This window comes from Pezoporus wallicus, unplaced genomic scaffold (assembly GCF_028554395.1).
Source record: "Pezoporus wallicus isolate ANWC-B61680 ecotype Strahan unplaced genomic scaffold, APGP_CSIRO_Pwel_v1 contig_7073, whole genome shotgun sequence".
In the NCBI taxonomy this organism is placed as follows: domain Eukaryota; kingdom Metazoa; phylum Chordata; class Aves; order Psittaciformes; family Psittacidae; genus Pezoporus; species Pezoporus wallicus.
In genome coordinates, this window is record NW_026641326.1 from 2,041,522 (window position 1) to 2,066,163 (window position 24,642).

At 45.1% G+C, this 24,642-nt stretch overlaps 2 protein-coding genes across 2 annotated transcripts; one reads left to right on the plus strand and one right to left on the minus strand.

Moving 5' to 3' along the window:
• Nucleotides 1-1,111: 1,111 nt before the first annotated feature.
• On the plus strand, nt 1,112-11,066 carry ARL6IP5 (ADP ribosylation factor like GTPase 6 interacting protein 5). The gene is made up of 3 exons (XM_057422908.1): nt 1,112-1,485; nt 8,795-9,012; nt 9,325-11,066. The coding sequence occupies exons 1-3, from the start codon at nt 1,310-1,312 to the stop codon at nt 9,495-9,497; spliced, it is 567 nt and encodes a 188-aa protein (XP_057278891.1). The 5' UTR covers nt 1,112-1,309; the 3' UTR covers nt 9,498-11,066.
• A 1,869-nt stretch (nt 11,067-12,935) lies between these two features.
• On the minus strand, nt 12,936-19,959 carry LMOD3 (leiomodin 3). The gene is made up of 3 exons (XM_057422953.1): nt 19,405-19,959; nt 16,271-17,638; nt 12,936-13,462 (listed from the first exon to the last, which is right to left on the minus strand). Exons 1-3 carry the CDS (start codon nt 19,696-19,698, stop codon nt 13,436-13,438), a joined length of 1,689 nt encoding a protein of 562 aa, XP_057278936.1. The 5' UTR covers nt 19,699-19,959; the 3' UTR covers nt 12,936-13,435.
• Nucleotides 19,960-24,642: the final 4,683 nt, after the last annotated feature.

The window sequence follows — 24,642 nt, forward strand, 5'->3', positions numbered from 1 at the left end:
CTGCCTCACGCCGCCACTTCCCTCCCTCTCTCTCTCCGGCCCCAAGCGCCTGGCCCCGGGTCCCCAAGGCTCTCCCGACGCCCATATCCCCGATGCTTCCCAGGAGCTCTGGACGGCTTCCCAAGGGACAAAGCGTGTGTGGTGGTCGCTGTGCTTTAAGCCCACGGGAAGACCGGAGACCGAACATGGCCTCTGCCTGGCCGGGTGACTCCTGCACCCGAGCTGCATTATCAAATAGCTTTCTCCTCACAGCTCTCCCCAGGCAGAGTCCGGTCCATGGGCTGCATCAACCAGAGCCTGCACGCAGAAGCCTGTGGTCCCACAGCTAACCCAAGTAGTGGCCTCCAAGCGCTGGGTAGGAGGCAGATGGGCCAGTGGAGTTTGAAAGCTCAAGGAACAACTTTTCTACATGGACTGATGGGGTTCAAGCCACTGTGGCTGCTGGCAATGACCCTCCCCTTCAAAGCCAGAAGGTTTAGGGCCCAATCATCCCATCGCAGGACCACCTTGTGATGGCTTGACATCCCCCCAGTGCCTCCTTGGCTGGGTCAGACATTCCATGGCCCCCTCCTCCATGCTCGGCCCACAACAGAGGATGTGAACTGTATCTGTCACTGAATGTTAAATGTATGTCATATTTTTCTGAGGAAATGGTGTTGGGGTGAGTCTGGAGGTGGTCATGGAGGTGCTTTGAGGGCTGAAGCACCTCTGCTATGGTGAGAGAGCACAGGCTAAGAGAGCTGGGCTTCAGCTGTTCAGCCGGAGAAGAGAATGCTCTGGGGAGGCCTTAGAGCAGCTTCCAGTGCCTAAAGGGGCTGACAAGAAAGCTGGAGAGGGGCTTTTGACAAGGGCATGTAGAGAGGGACAAGTAGGAATGGCCTGAAACTGACAGGAGATTTAGATTGTACATTAGAAAAACAAAATCTTCCCTGTGAGGGTGCTGAGGCCCTGGTACAGGGTGCTCGGAGGAGCTGTGGCTGCCCCATTCCTGGCAGTGTTCAAGGCCAGGTGGGACACAGAGGCTTGGAGCAACCTGCTCTGGTGGAAGGTGGGTGGAAACTGGATGAGCTTTGAGGTCCCTCCCAACGCAAACCCTGCCGCGATCCCATGACCACACAGCGGCCGCTGCCGGCAGCAGCTGCCTCTCTTGGGCACGCAGCGCTACACACGCCTCTCGCTTGCGCTGCTGCTCGCTCCTGCGCGGTTTCCGCGGCGTTCACTCCCCGCGGCGGGCGAAGGAAGGGCCGGGGCCGCCCCGGGGTGGTGCCGCTGTGCTCTCAGGCCTGCGCGGCGGGGCGTGCCGGCAGCCATGGAGGTGCAGGTGGCGCCGCTGCGGGCCTGGGACGACTTCTTCCCCGGCTCGGACCGCTTCGCCCGGCCCGACTTCAAGGACATCTCGAAATGGAACAACCGGGTGGTCAGCAACCTGCTCTACTACCAGACCAACTACCTGATGGTGGCCGCCGCTGTCGTCTCCATCGTGGGGTCAGTGCGTGAGCTCGGATCTCCCTCCGGCAGCGGCGGGCGGGGAGGGGCCGGGCCGGGCAGGCCCCGTTCCCTGGGGGGACGCCTCATTCCCCGGGCGGGTGGCGCTGCGTCTCGGCCCGGTGACATGGGAAAGGGGTAGGCCCTGCGCGCTGCGCTGCCGGGTGGGATGCTGGGGTGTAGGGAGCTGCCTTTCGCTGCCGCTCCTTAAGCCTCTGATTTACCTTGTGTCGCTTAAAATATTAAGGCCTTGGTTACAGCCTCTCTTGTGGAAATGGGGCGTGTTGAGTTAGAAGGAGGGTGTAGGACTTACTTACTGGTGGGTCGGAGGACTCCCTTTTTTTTCCCTCTTCCACGGACTGCTCATCATTCTCTTTGCCCACGGGAACGGGCTCCAGGCACCCCCAGCTTGTCGCTGGCAGAAAGTAGCAATGGGTTTGCGTGCGAATGCTGCTGCTGTCTGCAAAACTGAGCTGCATCCTGCGCAGTGATCTGTGCTTCCTCACTAAATCCGTCCAGTGTGGCCGCTTAAGCTGAGAGCAATATATCCCCAACAAAATTAAGAAGAAAGCCCATGCCACTATGCAGACCTCCACTACTGTATGAATCAAGAAGAAAAAGCAGCGTTCTCAGCCTGTCCTTTCATGGATCACAGGCCAAAGCTCCCTGCAACCCAGAGAATCTTCATCAACTTAGATACTGGGTCAGCAGCTTCAGGAGCCCTATCAAGATGCTGACTGCTTAGCAAAAACAAAAAGAATGGATTTAGGGGAAGAATTTTAAGCCTCTGCAGGATAAGATGCGATGCACTACAGCCAAAAACATTCTGGCCTAATGGCTGGGCAACTCTCCAATTTAAGCATTTGCATTTGTGCATTGTTTGTTGTTAAGAGTGAAGTATTCCAGTTGCCATATTAAAAGCTTAATCATCAGCTTCTGCTGTATGTGTGCTTAAGAGCTTTCTCACCAAAGACCCTAAAGCAATACTTGAAGAAAAGTCACATAGGCTTTGACTCAAAGGATGATTATAAGGTTATTTCCCTATTCTCTGCAGGAAACCTGAGCCTGACAGAACAAGCTAGTAAAAATGAGATTTCCGCAGTCTTACTGCTCTTATAACACCTTGGTCCAAAATACTGTGTTCATCTACAATTGTTTAGCAGCACGATGCTGCAGCCAGCTCTAAATGAGTAGATAAATCACAGTGGGCTTGCAAAGTAGGGGGACAGCTCTTCTCCCCAAGATGGGGGAAAGAATGTAAACAGTTTTGATACCTCTGCTTGGAAAACAGTGATGGCAGCAGCTTTTATTCAGTCTCCTAAATTCCTCCTTATAAACTCCAATCTCTTCAGATCAAGGGTAATACATCTTCAGATTATTTCCCCCTATTTTCCTGGATTGGGAGATGGAGGAGGAAGAGAGCCACAGGAGATGAAGAATAATATCAGAACTGCAATTCTAATATCTTAACATTGAGAGGTAGCCCTCTGAACTGAAAACTTGCAGATGAGGAAAACCTGCAATGAGATTTTTGTCTTAGAGCCTTTTTTATGTGATGAATTCAATTCTTACAACACTGAAGTAAAAAAGCGTGGGAGAAGAACTCTAAAGGAAACAGGATAACAGAAACTATCCTGTTTTGAATTAGATTTTTCACTTGCTTTTGAGAGAAAGGTAAAGTAAGTTTTCCCAATATATTTAAATTGATGACTAAGTTGCTGTCTTGCACTTCATTCTGCAATAGGCAGGAATCCCTGAGTGATCAGTGGTGAATCATGGCTTTTTAGGAACTCCGGGGTTGTACATAGGCCTAACAGCAGGATTATTGAAACTGCTGATGGAGTGGTCTTCCTGTGATCAGAACTAAACTTACCTGTGACCAACTGTACCTGTTTTTAAACCATCTAATTATATACACAGACTTGTAACACAGAAATGGTATTTTCAGCTATTGTAATACTTGGTAGCTGTGGTGGTGCTAGCTGACGTGGAAATCATAGCCTAGAGTGTTCTTAATACTGGAAGTACAGTGTTTATTGCCACAGCTTCAGTTTACTGCCTCTATTATAACAAAGTTCACCTCTCCAGCTTTTTACTGTCTCTCTACATGGTATGGAATAACCTTACTACGAGTGAGTGGAATTGTAATGGTCTCTGCTGTATCGTTTGCCTGCCTTTCTCCTTCCATCCACCTTCTCTGATAGCTCCTGTTACATGTAAATGATGTTCTGTGCTTTGCAATAATGTAGATTTTACTTTCAGCCTACAGGACTAGGTAAAAAATAAATCAGTGAACAAGAAACTTAGTTAGTGCTAACACAGGCTGGTGGTAGCAGCCTTGTCTCTTCCACCCACCCTCCAAATTCCTTAAGGAATGAATCTTAACTAGCATGCTATTCCCTCTTCCTCTTCCCCTTCCCCAATTCTTTTGCAATAGACTGCTGATACAACCCAAGATCTTTACTAAGTCAAATTGTGCCCTTTCTCCCAGCTGCACAGGACCTGGTTTGCCTGTTCTTACTCTGAGCCAGGGCCCTGCCATTGTGTGCTGTACAGATACTTATTAAAATGAGTGCCTCCCACAGCAGTTTGCAGCTCCCCTCGAACAATCACTTTGGTTAATAAGTGGAATTTGTCCATGCTTTCACCTACTCCAACAAGGCAGCTCTGTCTTGCAGTTCAAACTTAACTACTTAAATTGATGGCATTTCTTCTAGGCTTTTGTTGCCATGTAGTTGCTAAAAATTAGTTTCTAAATCTGACAGTATTAAAAGGTGGACGTCAGAGTGCTGCATCTAAGAAACTCTTCATTCTCTTCTGGCATGTCTTCTGCACAGCCTGAGGTTTGATGGCTCTTACCTCTGCCACTTCTCTAAAACACCTTCAGTCCATCTCCGCAAACCCGTATCAATGAGTGTGTGTCTCTTCTCCTTCCCCAGACCACTACCTGAGCTGACGTGCTGGTAGCAATTCCCTTGCCAAAACAAAGACACCAGAGCAGCAAATACACCAGAGCAGTTTCTCAAATGCATGATGAAAGATTAAGAATGAGTGAGCAAAACACATTGCTTTAAAACATACATTGTCTAATGATATTAGTACATAACTTCATGAAGATCTAGGAATTCTACAGGAAGGAATCTGGCTCCTCAAAGCAATGCAAGTGAGCAACAGTAAGTACAGAAGCATTACTTTATCTGTGGATGCTGAGGGCCATCACCTGGGACAATATGCCATATATAGTTTTAGTGCTACCTCCAGTTACAGTTATATAACTGCAGTGAAGCTAAAGTTTGAAGAGAGAGGAGGCAGAACATTATCTTTAAAGCTATTTAAATGAATACAAATGAGGAAGGAAGCATTTAAGTGCTCCAGCCTGCCCTCTGCTCAGAACATGATGGAGAAAAAGGTCTTCTAAAAGTGAATTTTAATGCTTGTTTGGTATAATGGCCTAACGGAGCTGCTCTGTGTAAAAAGATGATGTTCTCAAAGACTGCAAGTCTTCTGTTCAGGGCTTTTGTTCAGACTTGCCTGGTCACATGCAAGAGAAACAGATGTGGCAGCAGCTGCTGAATAGTTACCCAGAGACAGTCATCCCAAATGGAGATGATTTAAGGATGAAGCTAACTTGCTTTTGCTTTTTATGTGGTCTGTCCTATTTCTGGGCTCATGCTGTAGGAAGCTTCGTGTCTTGCATGAAGGCTGTGTCTTTCCCAGCTCTTTTTTCCCCCCTGTGCTATAGCCATATATTCTTCAAATAACTTGCCACCTTTTCTGCTTTTCTGCTCTAAGGCTGTGCACAGGTGTGCAGACATGAAATTACCTGACAAAAAGAAGCGATGTGACAAGTCACTGAAAGCAGGGCTTCTGTGGGCTTTCCTGCAACTACCAAATTTAACCTATCTGATGATACATGTAAGGACAGAATACAGAAACATGAATCCAGTAAAAAAAGGTATCTCATCTTAATCTGTTTTACTGGCCAGAGGTAGCTGTCAGTACTTTCCACCCAACTGCACCCCTAGGTGCTAGCATCTCTGCCATCTTCTGCTCCTACTTCCCAAACACAGTATCCTATGTTCCTACTTGGCGCAGGACAAGGCCTGTGTTCCTGCAGCCAGGCAGGATGTTTCTTTTATTTATTTTCCCCATCTCTTTACTTTGTATCGAAGCAGATTTCGGAAGGGATCTCTGAAGGGCAGCAGGAGTGCAATTGCAAGTTGCCCTGCAGCATTGCTGGAACTGAACCTAGGTGACAGCTTTTTCCTTGTCAGTTTGTCTCAGCTGTACTGGAGGTCACAGCATCCTACCAGGGTTGTAACCTGTCTTATACAGAAGGCAGTGAAGGAGATCATCCAGCTAAGATGCTCTGGGCTGTTAGCACCCCAAATACTACTTAGTCCTGTCATACTGAGTCCTTTCAGAGTCATGAAAGCTAGTGGTTTTCTTCTTCAACCCCAAAAGAGTTTTTCTACCCCTAAGTCATCTGAGCAATGTAAACTCAAGTTACCACACCATTGCCATGCTAATAGTGCCGTGCATTGCATTTTTAGGGTTTTGAGAGGTCTGAAATCCCTCCTAAGGGGAATTATATTTAGAAAGTATCTTGTAACATATGTAATGGCTGGTCACTTACCTTGGCTCTGCAGCTTTGAAAGCCTTCCAGTCTTCTTGCCTGAGCATAAATTTGGCATATTGTATTCTGATCTCTACATAAGTAAGGCTAATAGCAGTTTGGTGGTTCAACTATAAGGTGACTCCTGGGCTGCTGTACAGCTCTTTTTCCCCAGACACTGGCATTCTAAAACATGTTCATGTTTTTTCCTTGTTTGTCCTCAGCTGTTGTGTTATTGAGAGCAGTGTGCCAACAGAGATGAGCAAAACTGGGTAATGGAAGTCTGCCTTCCCAAAAAATGCCATTGCTGGAGAAGTTTCTGTATATGAATTTCTATGAGAATCTTAGTGCTGCAAGTTATGCTGTGGGCGAGTCAAGCAGTAAAAGGGAGCCTGGTATATGACACCCTATCCAGTACCATCATCAACAGTACTGAAGTCTGTGGACACATGGCTGATAACTTGAATACCAGTTTTTAGTGGCAACTGCTATCCCCATCTGCTTTCATGTGGCTCTGAATAACTTCATTTGATACTTATGTTCACTGTTTCCTTGTACCCGTTGGAATGCAGCCCACTTCAGAAAACATGTAATTCAAATAACTTTCCCCAGGAAAGTGTGAACTTTCAAATGTGTGCTGGGTTTTTGGTTGATTGTTGGATTGTTTTTCTTCATATCCCAGTCAGTTATACAGAACCTGTGTAGTGCCAGAAAGAAGCATAGAACAGAGAAGTCTTTGGTTTCTTCCTTAAAAATACAGAGGAATTACTCTTCACCACCAGTTTCTGAAGTTGTAATGAGAGTAGGGAAAATAAAGCTTTGAGAGTATTTAACAGACACAGGAAAATTGTAGAGGGGAGTTTTGTTTATTCCTTTGTTGCTTCCAGGGTTATCTTTTGCACAGATTTTTGGGAACAAAGAATTGGTTGTGAGTTGCCTGGGCAAGTTTGGCCATTTCTGCTCCAAGATAGCAGTGATGTGGAGGTGAGCTCTGCCTTAAGAATCTCATAGGTCCTGTACTGCGTATATAGGCCAGGCGCTAGTGTGGTCCAGTCATGAGTCACCCTCCTTCTCCTGCTGCAGAGGAGCACAGATGAAACCGACTTCCTTCCAGAGCAATGCTGTTCACTTTTTCCAGCCTGGAAAATTTAGATTGACAATTCAGAGCTAAATATAATCTGGCTGGCTACAGGGAGTGACTCAGATGCAACAAGCAAGTCTGCCCTGTCACCACTTCCAAAAAGCCCTGTTGGCTTTTCAGCATGAGTAGCAGAAGCAGGTGGGGAACTAGTCTGAATTTTAATCTCTTTCTATGCAGTTGTCCTATCTCCTGTTGGCACAACTGACGTAAAGAATCAAGAGCCAGTCTGTCCTCTGAAACAGTGCTTTGGGATTCTTCCTTCTCTAGGAGAATGTTCTCTGGTGCAGCAGATAGGGTGTTGGCATACCAGTCTAGCAGCAGATTTCTTTTGCTGATGCCGGATATGAAGCACAGACCACAAACCAAAGCATCCTCCTCAGCAGTGGGATGGAGTGGTGAGTCATTGTGCCTGTTAGCTTTGGAACAGTAAAGTCTACAAGAGGAGATCTTGACTACATCTGGCTTCAGCAGGGCAGTGTTATGCTACTGTCGTAGTTGTAGCAACTCAGAGCCCTCAGCTGCTGTGTAACTAAATCTGTGCACGTATAAGCAAATAAATCAGAATGCACATGAAATCACATCACTTATTACAGTATAAATAAATACAATGGAGCCTGGACTTTATGTGAGTACCGCTAAGCAAAGTCGTTGCTGAAAGCTTGACTCTCAACGAGCTCTTAATACTTGTGAAGTGGTTTGAGCAGGTGATGTTCTTGCCCTGGCCCAAAAATGGGACTTGCTGTTTATAGTCCAGAGCTGATCCACTTGGTAGCTTGGTTTGCTTGGTAACTATAATAGAACACAAACCTCAGCAATGACTCTCTTGCCAGGCCTGGCTCCACTTTTGACCCGTACTCCAGTTCCTTCTGACTCTTAGGCATGCTTGCTTGGGACAGGGCTACATTTCTTGTGCTGACAGTGGTAAGCTCCTTCTGCAGGTTCGCAAAATCATTTGTTTGGGTGTAAAGCAAAAAGGCTTATTCAGAAATAAGAAATGGTAAAGTAACTTTTTTTTTTTACTCAATGTTCCCCTACTTTTCCTATTGTGCAAACCCAGATGAGATAATCTGAAAAGCTAGTTCATCTGAAGGTCTGGGCTGAGCCTGATTTTGGTCATGTGTAGGCAGAGCAATCCCTTGGGAAGCTGATTGTTGGCTCCATCTGCTCTTGGGATTTGCTGGGTCTGATATCAAATGAATGTAGTGATTGCACAGGTAGGAGGGGTCCTGGTAGTGATTGCTGCTATCAATGAGGTGCTGCAGAAACTGTCATTATCCTCAGCTATGCTCAGGATGAGAACATAAAGACAAAATATTATCTAAACTTCTAAATTCACTGCTAAGGGTTGCTTGATCAGTTGCACTTGTTGCTTTATTTGGCTTCTGCCTAAAAAGTAGATGCTGATAAAGGTCTTGACAGCAACAACTGAATTCCTAATGCCCTACCTCCCTAGTAACAGGTTACCAGTGAACTAGATGTTTGCTATATGAACACAGGTCATGAAGGCTCCGAAATGAGACACTTACTTCTGTTTTCTTATTTCTCCTCTCCAGATTTCTGAGTCCCCTGAATATGCTCATTGGTGGTACTGTGGTGGTGCTGGTATTCATGGGGTTTGTGTGGGTATCGCACAATAAGGATATCCTCCGCAAGCTGAAGAAGCAGTACCCAACTTCATTTGTAGTGGTCATTATGCTGTCTAGCTACTTCTTGATCTCCTACCTGGGAGATGTCATGGTGTTCATGTTTGGGATCACGCTTCCTCTCCTCTGTAAGTGTTCTTCTGCTCTGGGGGCCTAAGGGGATGTGACTTGGGCTTTCTCAGTTAAGTCTGCAGAGTTTAAATTGGCTGTTGCCTTCACTACCTCTGTTTAAATGACCTCAAAACAAAGCTGGGCAGGGAGGGAGGCAAAACAGCACAAGCCATCTTTAATGTCATTATTAAGTGGGTACCTGCAATTATTTAAGTGGTCACTGAGACTTCCTCTTCTTCCAGTGCCATCATGGTGCTGGAGTGCTGCAGTGCTGCAAGAACTATGCATTCCTTGGGCATTAATTATTAATAATTGTTTCTGTCATGCAGTGATGTTTGTCCATGCTTCTCTGAGGCTTCGGAACATAAAGAACAAGCTGGAGAACAAGATGGAAGGAATAGGCTTGAAGAAGACCCCGATGGGCATCATACTGGATGCTCTAGAACAGCAAGAGGATAGCATCAACAAACTGGCTGACTACATATCTAAAGCAAAGGAGTAAGCAGCTGCAACGTAGCATTTTTACCTGTTGCAGGAGTGTAGTTGCTATTTACTATTGTTCAAGCTTGCTTTCAGTTTGTGTACAAAACAGGAAATGCACGTGGTACAGATTAATAATTGCAGGATACAGGTGTTCCGATGTCTTCAGGGCTCCTCTAAGAACATAAAAGCAGCAGTCTTTTTCTATTGTATAGCAAAATGTTCTGGTGTTTACACAAATACATACTAACTTAAAAGCATTTGCTTGTCTCTTCTTCTGGAGGGTAGAAGAAGAAGAGACAGAAACCTATGGAATGCAGTCTCTCCAACTGTCTTGTAGCAAATTTGTCTATTAAAAGTACACCCTTTTCACCTCAGATCTGCAAGTTGGCAGTTTAGGCAGTTTTTGCTGGGTAACACCTTCAAGCTGGCAATGCTTAAAGTGAGCTGGAGTGTCTCAAGTAGGTCTCTTGCATCCTCCATATCCCTCACTTGAGTGGTCTGTATTGAGACTACATTGCTAGTGAACTGGTGGTAAAACCATGAAGTACTTGTAACGAGAATGGATTCCTGCCCTCAGCTCACATTCCTCCTTTAGCAGCTGGGAAACAACCTAAATAGATCTAAGCATGAAGAATATTCATGGCACTGTGCCTCTGTCAGTTCCAGTAAAACACATCTCTTGTCTCTCCGAAATCTGGATCTATAGAAGCTGCTCCTCTCTGCAGGAGAGCCAAACCACCTGACATACCAGCTAAACTATGGCCAGGCATGGGAGAGGAAAAAAGGCTTCAGATTTGTTGGATGAGCTGGGTTTCTACCCTACTGACGTTTTGAAATACTGCTACTTTAGGACTTACCTTGTTCTGCTTTAGTCTGTATAGGCTATTCTGTAGATGGAGGTGTATGTGTGTTCTCGAGTGTGGGTCTTTTTCTTTCTTCTTAACCAGAATGCAAAGATACAAGTAAAACATATATCTCGCTGACTCTGTACTTCTGACACTCTTCAAAGGAATAAACTGGATTTCAGGTTTACAAGTAAAAGCAATAAATGTCAAGATATGGTTTTTGAAAACCCATTCCAAATTCATGAATATATTTGCCTGCAACAACTACTGAAAATGGTGGGGGGGGATTCTTTTATATATTTTAACTTAACTGCCAGCTCTGGAAATTATCTTGATAACAGGAGCTTACCAACAATGGGGAGGGAAAGTTGTCCAGGTGACACTTCATTTCAAATGATCTTGCATTTCTCTTTTCTATCAATCAGAGTCATTAATTTAACAAAGAAAACCAGGATCCTTAAAGTTGAAGCTTTTCTGTAACTTTACCATGCTGTTTTCATAGTGAACTGTGTAGAAATCTGAACGTGTCATTCCATTTAAGTGTTAAAGTGATCAGTATTTATTGAACATGTCTGTATATTCCAGCTGAAGAGTCAATGGCCTGTTCCTCACTTGTAGCGCATGGTCTTTGTTAATTGCAAACTGTTTCCACACTTCAAGAACATAGTAGCCTGACTTCTTCATTACTGTAGAATTTTCAAAACTACACAGTTATGAAGAAAAATAAATTCTAATGGTGATTACTGAGTGTGTTTATTTCAGGTTGGGAAAAATGGGTGGAAGCTTGAGCTTGGATCTGTTGCTGTGATTGGTGGAACTCCACTGAGTGGTTGTGCTGTCACCCTGCAGCTTGTGCTTCAAGCCTGTGCTTGTGGTTAAAGCTGCTGGTTTTGAGTGACCTGTATATTAACTTCGTTGAGGCACAAGGCATCTCTGAGCTGCAGGAGTGTTACGGCCTTGCTCTTGCATCCTTATGCAGGCTGCTCGACAGAGGTGGAGTACTTCAGACATTTGTTCTTGCTGTTTCAGTCTCTTACACAACTCTACCTTAATTAACTGGGATTTTATATTGCTTTTAATTACCTGAGAGGGATTTCTGCTTCTAGGATTACTGGGAGCTGTGCCACAAGCAGTATGAGGAGCCCTGTTCTGCTGCAGTCAGACTTAGCAGTGTGATCTCTGTATCTGGCTGCCTCCCTCCTCCTGTGATCACTCTAGAAGCTGCTCGGTGGGAGAACATGGATCAGAGCAGGACTTCCTGTCTGTACCCTGGTAATATGTGTCAGCTTCTGCAGCATGGCTGCTCCTGGGTGTAGCAGTCATCTGGACCTGGCAGCTTGAGTTGAAGACTGTGAAGCACTGTTATATTTTCCCTTGTACTTCCGTGTCCCGGCTGCTGGAGTCTCAGCCTGCCCTTGAAGCCTGTATGGAGAGCTGCACGCTCAAAGTGCTTTCTGGCAGAGCTGTTTTTGCACTTGTCATTTGCTGCTGTGCTCCGGGGTTAGAAGTAACAAGTTCCTTCCCTTTCCTACTTTTATGCTTTACAACAAGAGATGGCTGGATGAAATGGGCCCAGTGAAAATGCTACTTCTTTTTTTAAGTCTCTGCCATGCAGAAATAGCTTTCCCCATCCCCCTTTTAAAACCACCAGCTATGTCTTAGGCAATACATTAACCAGGTTTCCCAAGTCTGGGGCATTACAGTTGCAGACAGAAACAGCTCGGAAGGAGCTTTACAAACTGGGAAGAGGGAGAGTTGCAAGACACCAGGTGATAGATGCAGAAAGGACAAGGATAAATGAAAACCTGAACTACCTTGGGTTCAAAGAGATCCTGGATATTGCTGGTATGACAGGACTAGTACAATAAATTGGGAAGGGGAAGCAGGGTGGGACTGGGATTGCTGAGAGTTACAGGCAGGAGCCAGGAGAAACTCCCCTGAAGGAAATCCTGCAAAGCTGTACCTTTTAGCAAGTGTTTCAGCCACAGGAATGCAGGGGAGCTGCATGTTAGCAAAGGGAAAGGCTTTGTTCTTTCCCTGTGCCTTTTAGCTTTAGAAAAACAAACAAAAACTCCCAAAGCATCTGGTCTCTTGTGGATGTGTGACTTGACTTACCTGTAGCTGCTTTACAAACAAGGCTTGCAGCAAAAAAAAAAGCGATTAAAAAAGGGGAGAAAAATCACAAAAAACATTAAGGAAGAAACCAAGTTGTGCACATGAAGGTTTAACCCCCAACTCATCCAGCCCTGCTAGGGGTGAGACATGCTATTCACACTCTGTACTAAGAGGAATGAGGAATTTCTTGCATCCCTGGCAAAGAGAGGTGAGGCTCATCCTCGTGCCACAAGAGCAGTGTGGAGAGAGACCTGAAGTGGGATTTCAGTGTGCTCCAAGGCAGCTGTAATTAAAGAATACATCACAGCCAAAGATGAATCGTGGGGAGTGAAGATTACCGCTCTCAAAGCGGAGCACAGCATCACCTTTTACATGCTGATCAGGTACAATGCCAACTAGGCTATGTTCTGAAATAGAGGTAGCTTGAGGAGTTTGATGTACGAGAGCAGTTGTTCTGTTCTGTGAGTGCCTTGTTAGCCATGGAAGTGCTGCACACATCTTACAGAGAGCTTTATTTCATTCCTGTTTCCTTAACTAAAAAATGGAGCTGTATACATGGAAACCAAATAACATTTCTCACGGACAAGAGAATAATAAAGGAGCAAGTCTGTGAAAAGAAAGATAAGATGAAGCACACAGCATATTCCTGCAGAATCTGGCAGCAGGACAACGTGGAAGCAAAACAGTTTGCTGACAATCTAGAAAGACAAGGTTATTGATGCCTCTGAGAAAATACTCCCACAACAAACTGGAGCCTCAAATCCACTTGACAGACAGATGGCACTGGGATTGTTTGATACCTGATGGAAATGCTTAGCACTGACTTTTCCCATGCCAGCCATTTTCACCACACTTAGAAAGTTATGTATCACAAGCTTTGTTCCCAAAGAGTCATATATACCACCTGGGTTCTGCAGAAAACATCTGCTGAAACAGTTGTAAGCAAAACTTGAATAGTCTTTATTCCAGTTTGTTTTCTTCAGGGCAATCTGGTCTCTCACTCCAGCTGCTTTGGCAGAGGCACCTGGACAATGACAGTAAATATTAGGAGGAGGAAATTTAACAGTCTTATTTCCCAAGCCAGATTAGTTTAATAGAAACCTCCAGAAACTGTAAAAAGATCAAAATAGAACAGCTGAGAGCTCCAAGGAGCTCTGGTTGGGAATTTCTGTTTGTAATTCCCCACTTGCTATTTGCAATGCTTGATGCCTGGTAAATCAATTTGCAAGTGATGTGTCCCACCACAGAGCAACCAAACACCCAGCTCTGCTCAACCACTAAAATCCCTTTATAGAGATGATGAGGAGGATATTAAGGCAAATAAGGAGTTACCAAGATCATGCAGGCAGGTGAGAATAACACCCTAATGCCCCAAATCCAAGCCATGTGGCACAATAACAGGGGACCAGAAAGAAAACCACCCCCACAAATGACCAATCAAAACCCAACCCCAAACATGTGTCCCTCGCTTTGTATTTCCATTTGCCCTGATAGCAGTTGTTCTCTGGCCCTTCTGGGATTCAGCATCAGTTGATCCTTCTGTCCCAAACCCCACAGCCCTCATTCATAAAAACCTCCTGAGGATTTTGGGGGGCATAGCTGGGGTTCACTATTGCTCCCTTGTACATTTCAGCATGAGGGTTTCTTAATCATTGCTGTGTAAAGTGAGGGCTGTGCCCAGCAGAGCATCAGCACCATCATCTTCCATCTTCCTGAGGGAACGAACAGCAGCAGATCTTGTGGCCATGAAGAACCAGCCTCCCATCACACACCATTTTGGCACACACCAATAAATCATAGAATGGTTTGGGTTGGAAAAGACCTTAAGATCATCCAGTTCCAATCCCGTGCCATGGTCAGGGATGCCTCGCACTAGACCATGTTGCCCAAGGCTCTGTCCAGCCTGGCCTTGAACACTGCCAGGGATGGAGCATTTAGCACTTCTTTGGGCAAGCTGCTCCAGTGCCTCACCACTCTCACAGTACAGAACTTCTACCTTATATCTAACCTGAACTTCCACTGTTTAAGTTTAAACCCATCACCCCTTGTCCTATCGCTACAGTCCCTGATGAAACCATGACCTTCACAAGAGCAGGTCTTGTTGGCTTAGACATGGGGCTGAAATGCAAAATCTAGATTGGCCTGGAAAGCCCAGAAGTGCCCTGAGGAGAGGCCCTGGCTGCAGGACTGGCCAGCAAAACTACAACCCCAAAACTTGGCTTGGCAGCAGAATGGTCACATTAAACCTGGACCAGCATCAGAGGTCACTGCAGGACCTGCCCCTGCTGAAATTTCAGGATAATCTACTCTCTCTGGAATCACTGAGGGGATAATTGTTTCTGTGTAGGTATAGATGAAAGCAGAATGTGACTCACTGTATTAAAATGTTCATATTAAACAGAATATGAATTACAATAGACTACTGACCACTTTTAATTGCAAAGGATTTTCTGTCCTCTTCCTCTAGCCTTAGCAACACAAACAGATGCATCAACATCACTAGCTACAAATACATCACTCGGCTTTCAGTATTACTTGAATAAAGGTAAAAGGCAAAGAAATACAACATTTAAGAAAAGCAAAAGGTTAAATCTGGTGGCCAGCATTTGGAGAAGTGGCCCATGAATTTGGTACTCAAGCAGGAGCATCACCAAGGGGCAGTTATCACAGTTACGGACTTGGATTCTCAAAGCCACGAGCTCACATTTGCTCTTGAGTTATGACTACTGAGCGCTTTGAGTGGCAAAGATTTACTTGAAACACAAAAGCCCTGTGGTACTTTCTTCTTACAACCTTGCTGCATCTTCACTGCTAATGGATCTAACTTTTTTTTCTTATTAGCATTAGAATTGTGCAGTTGATTTAAATAGAGGGCCACTAAAATAACACACTCCTTGATACCAGGTGAGGCAGGTGGGAGCAAGTCCCCAAGCTATGTGGCTAAGCCAGATTTCAGACCCTTTCCGGATACAATTGGTACCTTTTGCCAGCAAGCTGTATTTTAGAGGATCAACTATTTTACCAGAAATGGTTTTAGGCAACTGTAAAAATGTGTTACATGTTCAGGCAGCAGAGAAAAAGCATCTTTAACTTACACTTGTTAAAACTCAAAAAGGCTCAAACATGAAGAAAATTTGTTGTAGCAAGGGTTTGTGCATTATCACTGTTATAGAAAGCAGCTCTAGAGAATGAAAATAACTTTAAAAATATGTATTAAATCCCTCCTCACACAAAAGGCTTTAATTTCATTTAAACCAAATCAAATGAAGGCAGTCACAGACCACAACTGTAACACAGACCCTTCCCACAGCCTTGGCCTGGTTTGTGACAGCACCAAAGGAGCGTGATCCCTGGTAAATTACATTGCTGCCAGTGTTTCTGTTCACCCTTCATTAAATGGGACAAATGATGGTGCTACTGAAAAGAGAAACATGGGGTTTATGGGGGACAATCATACCGGATGCTCTCCTGAAACAAACATCTTACAATAGCATTTGCCTGTCATAACTAATAGGCTAACAGTGAGTTTCTGTGGTTTTATTTACCTCCTGAGTGAATCTCCTTTCTTTTACCTTCATGGATGCGGACATGGATGTGCAAGGCTGGAGCCTTGGCTCTTGCTCTCATTTCTCTGTGCAAGCCATACCTTTGTGCTACCAAAGGGAAAAAACACCCTGCACCCAGGACTGGCAGCCTCATGCAGAAGGATGACGACACACAGTGCACAGGTAAGCTTGCACACCCCACTGAATGGCCAACATGTCAAACAGCAGCTCTGGAGCGTGCTGGGCGATCGCAACTCCCTCCATCACCACCATCACCAAGCGCTTACCGGTTTAAGATAAGCGACGTTGCTCTGACGAATGTCATTTAGCAGCTGATCTCTTGGGGTTATTTCCACCAGGGGAGGTGGCCTTCTCCTGGGGACTGGTTTAAGTGTTTTGATGACGTCTTTGAGGTTGGTTTTCTCGGTGGGTTCCACATAGTCCGGCACAGCAGGCTTGCGCTGAATCTTCTTCAGCTTGACCACTCTGAATTCAACAGGCTTCTCCCTGCGTGGCTGCTCGGGGGCTGGCTGCCTCGTGCTCTCCTGCCTTTTGTTCAGAGACATAGCCATGGGGTCGGATGGTTTCGGGGCTTGTGGGGGTTCTTGCATCCTCAGCTGCGGCAGTGGTCCCCCCAGCATCTCCCACATTCCCGGAGGCAACCCAAGTCCATTTTCCAGCATCGCTATCAACTCTCTCTGCTCTTTCATTTGCTGCTGCCTTTGCTCTTCTTGCCTCTTTTGCCTCTGCTTGTCCAGGTTTCTGCTGAGCAGGTTGGTCACCACCATCCTGGGCCCCGGCAGCTCGAAGTGATACCCCATTTTGAGGAGGGTGGCGTTGGCTTTCAGCAGCCTGGCGATCTCCATTTCTGCCTGGTGGCCCAGCATGCTCCTCTGGTTGTGAAAGCGGAGCTCCGTCAGCGTCTCGTTGTACTGCAGGCACCTCATGATGGCAACGATCCCTTTGCCAGAGATGAAGTTGGAATCGATGTTCAGCGTGGTGATGCTCCTGTTCTCCCGCAGCATGTTGGCCAGTGCGAAAGCCACGTTGTCGTCAGCCCCCACGTTGGCCAAGCTGAATGTTTTTATGTTCTTATTCTTTTTCATGGCATTGACAAAGTCTATCAGCATTTCTTTGGGGATGTTTTCTATGTTGTTCAGGTTGAGCTCTTTCATGTCTGGGTTGTTTTTTCGGACTTTCTCCAGACTATCTTCTAAATTGGTTTGGTTTCCTGAAGGCCTGGCACTTATCTTCATGAAGCTGGTATCCAGAGCTAACTTTTGGGGGATGTTTAATTTTGATATCTTCTTTTCACTTGGCTTTTCTGTGCCTTCTCCTGATTCTGTGCCTGGTTTCTTACTTATCTGGTTACTGTGACTGTTCTCACTGGTGTGAGTTTCCTTTGTTTCCAATTCGGTCTCATCTTCCTCTTCATCCTCTTCCTCCTCCTCCTCTTCATCATCATCTTCCTCCTCTTCTTCATCCTCTTCCTCCTTCTCTCTCTCCACATCACTCCCATCCCTCTTTGTCTCCCAAGATTGTGTTCCCGAGTTGGACAAGTGCTCATTTTTGTAATGTCTCTCTTGTCCCTCTGCTCCTGGCACCCTCCTGCTGCTGCCTCCATCCTCTCCTTCCACCTCTTCTGCAGCGCTTCTCTAGGAAGACAAAACCTCGCAGCTTAAACAGTCAAACGCAGCTTTGTTACGTTACCTTTCTGCTCAAGCAAACATGTAGTGGCTGGATTTAGACGCCTCTATGCCCATACGTTATAGAATAATCCTTAAAAGTGCCATTGCCTGTAAGTCAGGGCTGTCTGGCTTGCTTGGGAACACAAGAATGATTGCTGTTAAAGTGGCCACAAACCAGTTTCTCGTCTTTGCCTATAAAATTAAATCCTGACAATTAAATCCTATATGTATTTAATGGTATATTAAGGTGGTCCTTGAGCCCTTCTGGGGGTTAGGAGTCTTTCATCTAAAGTATCTTTCTGGATTTTGTGTAATTTTTATGTTTGCCTTGATAAAGTTTATTTCAAATGCCACAAACCACTGGAAATCAGTGTTAACCGCTGACTGTTTGCCCAGCCCCAGGAGGAGCCAAGAGGGCACATTGTAAATGACAGTGGAGTCTCCCAGCACGTGAGACAACAAAGCCGCCCGCTCTAGTACCTGCCAGAGCATCACAACTAAGGAAGCATGTCACTGCAGATAAAGCAAAATATTAGCTCAGAGATGGGAAACTGGACTCTGCACACAGCTGCTGCAAGGCAATGGGGCTTACAGCATCAAAATAACATCAATTGCAAACATCTCCACAGACCCTCCTGGCCGAGATTTCTTTTTAAGCATCTTTTCGCATGTGGTTCCTCTATCACTGAGAAATGCCAATAAAGCACTGATATAGATCAAGATATTTCTGTAAGAGATTTGCACTACTTCAGGCAGGGCAGTGTCACAGCTTGCACTTCACCAAGTCAGACAAAACAGTCACAAGCCACTCCTGCCCTCAGGGCTGCGGTTCCTGCTTGCTGCAGCAGTGGAGGGGTTTAGTATGGGGATTGCTTGACCAGTTGCAGCTCTACACTCGAATTCCAGATTTAACCCCAAAAGTGTTAGAAAAGTATTGTCTGAGGGTAACTGAGTTTTACCCTCTTTGAGGGCAAAAGACTGTTGCAGGAGGGAAAAACCCTCAGATTTCCCACCTGGTCCAAAGACAGCCCATGAAACCTGCCCTGGGAAGTCTGTGATGTGCTGTTGTGCAATAGCAAAGCTACTAGAGTTTAAAAACAAAATAAATATTAAGATCAGTTACCCCAGATTCACTTGGGTTTAGGGATGGCTACGTTTCATCTGGCCAAGCTTCCATCCTATAAACCTATTTTTAAGTGAGGCCCTCATCCTGAAAAACATCTAAGTGTGACCTTAGAACTTTATTTCAAAGTCATAGGGATAGTAGAATAAGTCTAAGTACTGTGTCGAAAAGGGTTGGGCTGACTCAAGGAGTTAAAACACACAGTCCTGGAGTTTTGTCCACTATGACATTAAATCCTGTTAATTAATTAAATACATATAATTAATTTAGTCTTCTATGGAAAAGCAGTATGGTGCTGCTCCATACACACAGTTACATCCTCCAAACTTGATTTTATGACAATTTCACAGTGATTTGCTTTACTGCAACAGAATTAGGATTTCCTTATACTAAAAAGCTTAAGTAAGTATTCATGAAAAGCAATTAAAAAATTACTAATCCTGATGTCAGCCCAAGCTGGATGCTGACATCACTGAGGCTTTTAGGATTAATTTCAATTTGTACCGTACTTTACATAAGGGATGGAAGCAGAGGCAGGTTAAGGTATTAAAACTATAAACCAGATCCCACAGCAGATGCATAATAAGTATTAGTGATTTTTGTTTGTTACCTCAGAGGGCAAGAGGGTGACAGGAACTCTCTCATCCTCAAGCATGCGTCTGGATGCCTTCTGCCAGTACAGGTAGTCAACCAGGGACCTGTGGTCAAAGCTTCCCGTTGGCGGTTTCTCCGTCTGATCCCTCTGTATCATCCCAGTTGGGACTTCGGGGTCTGGGGCCATAACTTCCATCTCACACTGCAGCTCCTTTAGCTCCTCAGGGGACAGGTTTGCCAGGATTTCATCTTCATCAATGTCCTCAGTACACACTTGTTCATCATCAGAGTTTTGCCTGAGTGTAGACATGTTATTCTTCTCTCCTTCCTCTATTACTTGTCAAACCTGAAGAGAAAGATCGATTTTAAAGGAATATTTTCTTTTCCCCCCTCACTAGCAGTAGTTCATTTGGTTAAATCAACAACTTCATGCTTTGGTCATGAGCGGTGGCAGCTCTCAGTCTCTGTGTGGGAGACAGACCGTGCAGCTAAGTCTATATTAAGCTGCACTTGGCTGGATGAAGGGAATTTATGGCGATGCTCCATTTTCAGCAACCTGTCAGCTGTGCAAACCCTTCTGACATTTCAGTGCAGCTGGTGAGTCCCCCATTGAGTAAGGCAGGGGATGGCCATTTTCTAGAGGATTCCTGGGGCACTAAGCCTTTGAGTGCCTCATCCGCACTTGGATTGCAAAGGGAGGGTGGAATGACATTAATGGTACCTATGAGGTGTGCAGCTGAAATCCTGAACTGTGGGAAGAATGAGCACAAGGTCTTTGTGTCCATGATGTCTTGGATATCTTAAAAAGGAATGCAGGCTCTTCACTGCCTTTAGCGAGGTCTTAGATTTAGATTGGATATAAGGAAGAAGTTCTTCACTGTAAGGGTGGTGAGGCACTGGAATGGGTTGCCCAGGGAAGTTGTGAATGCTCCATCCCTGGTGGTGTTCAAGGCCAGGTTGGACGAGGCCTTGGGTGAGATGATTTAGTGTGAGGTGTCCCTGCCCATGGCAGGGGGGTTGTAACTGGATGATCTTCAGGTCTTTTCCAACCCTAACTATTCTATGATTCTAATGTTGCAGATGGTTTTGGTGTGATGCAGCCAACACCAGGTAAAATCCTCCAAGGTGGAAAAAGGGTGAACAGTCAGTAAAACACACACCTTGTGCTTGGGACAGGAGTCCATGTGGGGATGGGAACCAGCCCTTTGAACCAACCTGAGCGGTCCCCTAGGCAGCATTTCCCCATGGGATTTCCCATAGCACATCTCTGGTCTGCTCCCATACACTCTGCCCAGAGGCAATGCCAGTACCCTGTTTCTTGAGTGGTCTGCCTCTGTCATGGATGTTATTTTCACTGTCAAGAGATCTTGGCTGACAGTTCAGCTCAGGTTCATCCTTTTCCCACTTTCTACCATTGTGTTACAGAATAAGCAACTACAAAGATTTACTAATATTCTTAGAACTGCTGCAACTACAGATTACCTGAAGGCCATTTCTTCATTAAGTATCCATTACACCTAAGAAGTACCTCCTTCTTTGTTCAGAATATTTCATTGGCTTCTAAATCTATGTATCAATGCAGAAAGCCAAATCTCCACTGTGCTCATGACTGCTTTGTAAAAGCACAGTAGCAGGACAGGTAATTTTTCCACCATGGTGCAGTTTCAGTACACCACAGCTTGGGCTGCTCATTGCATCAGGAAAATTTCCTCTTATAATTTCAAGTATTCTTGCAGTGGGTATCAAATCAAAGGCATCTTTCACAGGAAAAAAAAACAAACCACAGAGGAGAGGCTGTGAAACCAAGCCCCACCAATTTTTAAGCCATATTTCTCATTACAGCTTCAACCATGTTCCGCTGGAGTCTGCCAGCAGCAAAATAGTCTCTGCATGAGGATGGATTCTCTATGCTGTGTTTTGTAACAAGAAGTATGGTGTTCAAAGCCCTGTTCAACTCTATTAAAAAGCCATTATCCAAAGGCCCTCGTTTAATTAATGCTATCACACATCAGGGAAGAGAGCAAGACTCTTGGAAGGAAATACGTGGCGAAGGAAAATATAACAAAAAGCCAAGCCAATAATGTACTGGCTCCATTTGCCCCTTTGGTATTTCAAGGGACATCCTTATTTTATATTAAGCAGTAGCAAGCACAACAGCAGACCCACACATCAATCTAGCTGGTCTAGCAGATTTAACCCCAGTGATTGCAGTCCATGATAGAGTCCATAAATGGTTTCCTGATGTTATCAAATAAATCAGTGCTCTTCAGTAGCTGCTATGTTATTCTCCCAAGTGATGCTGTTTGGATCACAGAAGCTGGCTATTCAGCGGTTACTTATCACTTGCTAATTTCTTGACTGTAAATAAAGCCTCTGGCCACCTTCTTGTGTTTCCATGATCTTCAGCCAGGCCATCTTGGGCCTTGGTCTTGTCAGATCTGCTAAGTTAAGTAGGGCTAAGCCCATGAAAGTTCACTTGGGAAGGAAAACACAGATACTGAGAACATCATCAGGTATTTGAAAAGCAGGTTTTCTTCTAACTAGAAATATATCACTTGTCAATACCATGATGAGGAAATACTACACTGCTGGAGCAATGCCTACTCCGTCAGATGCAAAGCTGAAGGATTGCCTGGTGGCACCTCTCCTGGTGACAAAGGTGCTAATCCCACAGATTTCCAAGGTGGGTATCACATTCTGCCTACTTTAGGTTTCTCTTCCATAAATTAACCTCAGGTTCAGGATTCACTTCCTTTTCTAACATGCTGTGTAGTGTTTTGGCACACTGGAAATGGAACATTACAGCAACAAACAACACCATCAGGCTTGGGACACACGGCTCAATGTAGAAGTCTTCTCCAAGGCAAAACTCGCATGTTCTTCCCAGTAACTTTTGCGGGTGCTCCCCTTGGAGCTTTCCAAAACAATCACTCACTCCTCAGCCTTCACTAGAACAGGAAAGCCACTTCCATCAGTAGCACTTGCTTTTTCACACCAATTAGACACTTGCTCAGGAATATCCAGACTAATAAGCTACTGCATGAGGTTCTCTGTTACCAAACAGCAGAGAGCCATGCCAGCAGCCACACTCAAACCACAAGCAGAAGACAAGAGGTACTTGAACAGCGATCACAAAGAGATTCCTATGGGTAGCAGCTGGAAAACCATGCTAAATGGGTACCTAACAAGTGTTAAATAAAAGCACTTTAGGAGCAAACTGGTAGAAGGAAAGGTCTGCCCTTGGGAATGAACAATTCAAACTCGCGGCTTACTGTTTCTAAAGCAGGTACAGATGAACTCTAGCATGAAACCCAGCAGGCTCTCATGCAGGATTGTCTCACCTCATTGATTTCTCTCATTTATGCATTTTCTTCAAAACTTCACCTGTTTCTCTCAAAAGCAAAAGGGTTGTCAACGTTTTAACTCAAATATCAAGAGAGGCAGACCGCAGTGTCATCAGTTGACACAAAGCAGGACAGCAAGCCATGCTTTCAGTGCCTAAACCATGTTGTATATTTAAGCTAACACATGGGACACATGCTGATGCCAAATGCTTGAGAACAATTTCTATAATGTCAGCTTTATTTTTTCTGCTTATAAAACCCATATATTTATTCTCCTTTACTACCAATGCATAGCATTTCCAAGTGCCAAGGTATTAACTGGAAGGAGCCTGTGTAACATAACCTTGCATTGCTTTTGAGAAACTCATAGGTTTGATGGGGCAGTCTAAAATTGGCAAAGACTAGCATACACCAAGCATGTCCAGCAATGCACTGTAATGCAATATGGGGATTATAAAGGGTCAGATGATGGAATCTTAACAATAACAACCACTAGGTAACGAAAGCAATCATAGAGAGACACCCTGTGGGAAAAACACCAAGGATCATGTTGGGAAAATAACCCACCTGCCCCACCTCCAAATTGCTAGAGATATAAATACATCAGATTAAGTCTGGTGCTTAAATAGAGTAAGGACATCTGACTTCCGAGGTACTTGCCCAAGTCTCTTGACAGGGAGCTACAAAGCCAAGCCCTATGTGAAGCAGCAGGCACAGGGGACGGGATGGAGCAGCAGGGATGGGAGCATGAGCCCCTCAGCCCTGTGCTCACTGAATCACTGCATCCCACTGCAGCAAGGTCTCTGAGAGGGGCAAGCAGAGCTTTCAGTGGCACCTGGATGCCTCCAATTTGGTCCCCAAAAAAGAACACAGTTATTATTTTTTAGTTTCCAATTTCAGAGAAGTCTGATTGCAACTACACTGGGTCCTCCCCACACAGTAAAACACCTCTGTCATCATCCACATTCCCTATTACAGAGAAAAGAAAACATTAAAATGTGTAAGGAGACAGGGGAGCATGGAGGGGACTTTGGTCATTAAGAAGAAATTAAGGACAAATTAAGGACAGAACATTTTAGCTTGGGGCAGAGTACTGACCCCCCCTCACTAGTGTGCCCAAAGTGATCCTGCAGGGAAAAGCACAGGTGAATCCAATGTATACACCTCGATTGGCACAAGGCAGCATGGGCAGACACAGTGCTGACCACAGGTTACCCATAGGCATTACGCAGGACATTTACCCAAATATTACTAACCAAGGGCTTATTATTCCAAATCTGTGCCCAAGACAGGCCCAGGCCCAGGCCCAGGCCCAGGCTTGGAGATTCAATACTTCACATCAGAAATGAGAATTCGGACCCTCAGAGAAGACATTAATTCTCCACATAGTCTGCATAAAAACCTTCTTGTGACTTATCTATATGCTGGGTTAGCACAGCAGGGCCTCAGGAGAGACAAAAGCCTCACAGTAAGACCAGCAGCTAGAATTAAACTTTAAAAGGCTCCCTCCCTTTTCAGCCAAATCTATAGTTTCCCCCCAGATGCTGCAAGGCAGCACTATGAAATCAGAACTGCAATAAATCAATGCCAGGGACTCTTCAAGGTGTGACAGCCACCATCGTAACCTTTTGAACAAGCAGTCACCTCCATCTTTATATGAAGCACTGAATTCAGCACAAGCCAGATCAGATAAGAAACTGAGTCATTCTAGGAAACAACGTCACCCTTCACACTAAACACAGGGTGCATCTTTCTTTTATACATCCAGACCTATCGCAACCTCACACCTCATACCATCCTGTCACAAAAACACGCCTGTGGGCAATGATGCCGGCAAGACTACGTGGGGATTGCGTTGTGTATGCATGGGGTATGTCCTTCCCTAACCTCAGCCTGGAACAGGTGGAAGG

Coding starts and splice junctions, on each gene's coding strand:
- ARL6IP5 (XM_057422908.1), top strand. CDS start 1,310: ATGGAGGTGCAGGTGGCGCCGCTGCGGGCCTGGGACGACTTCTTCCCC. Junction 1,486..8,794: donor GCTGTCGTCTCCATCGTGGG/GTCAGTGCGTGA, acceptor TCTCCTCTCCAG/ATTTCTGAGTCCCCTGAATA. Junction 9,013..9,324: donor GATCACGCTTCCTCTCCTCT/GTAAGTGTTCTT, acceptor TCTGTCATGCAG/TGATGTTTGTCCATGCTTCT.
- LMOD3 (XM_057422953.1), bottom strand. CDS start 19,698: ATGTCTACACTCAGGCAAAACTCTGATGATGAACAAGTGTGTACTGAG. Junction 17,639..19,404: donor TCACCCTCTTGCCCTCTGAG/GTAACAAACAAA, acceptor TTGTCTTCCTAG/AGAAGCGCTGCAGAAGAGGT. Junction 13,463..16,270: donor ACGTCGCTTATCTTAAACCG/GTAAGCGCTTGG, acceptor GTCATTGTCCAG/GTGCCTCTGCCAAAGCAGCT.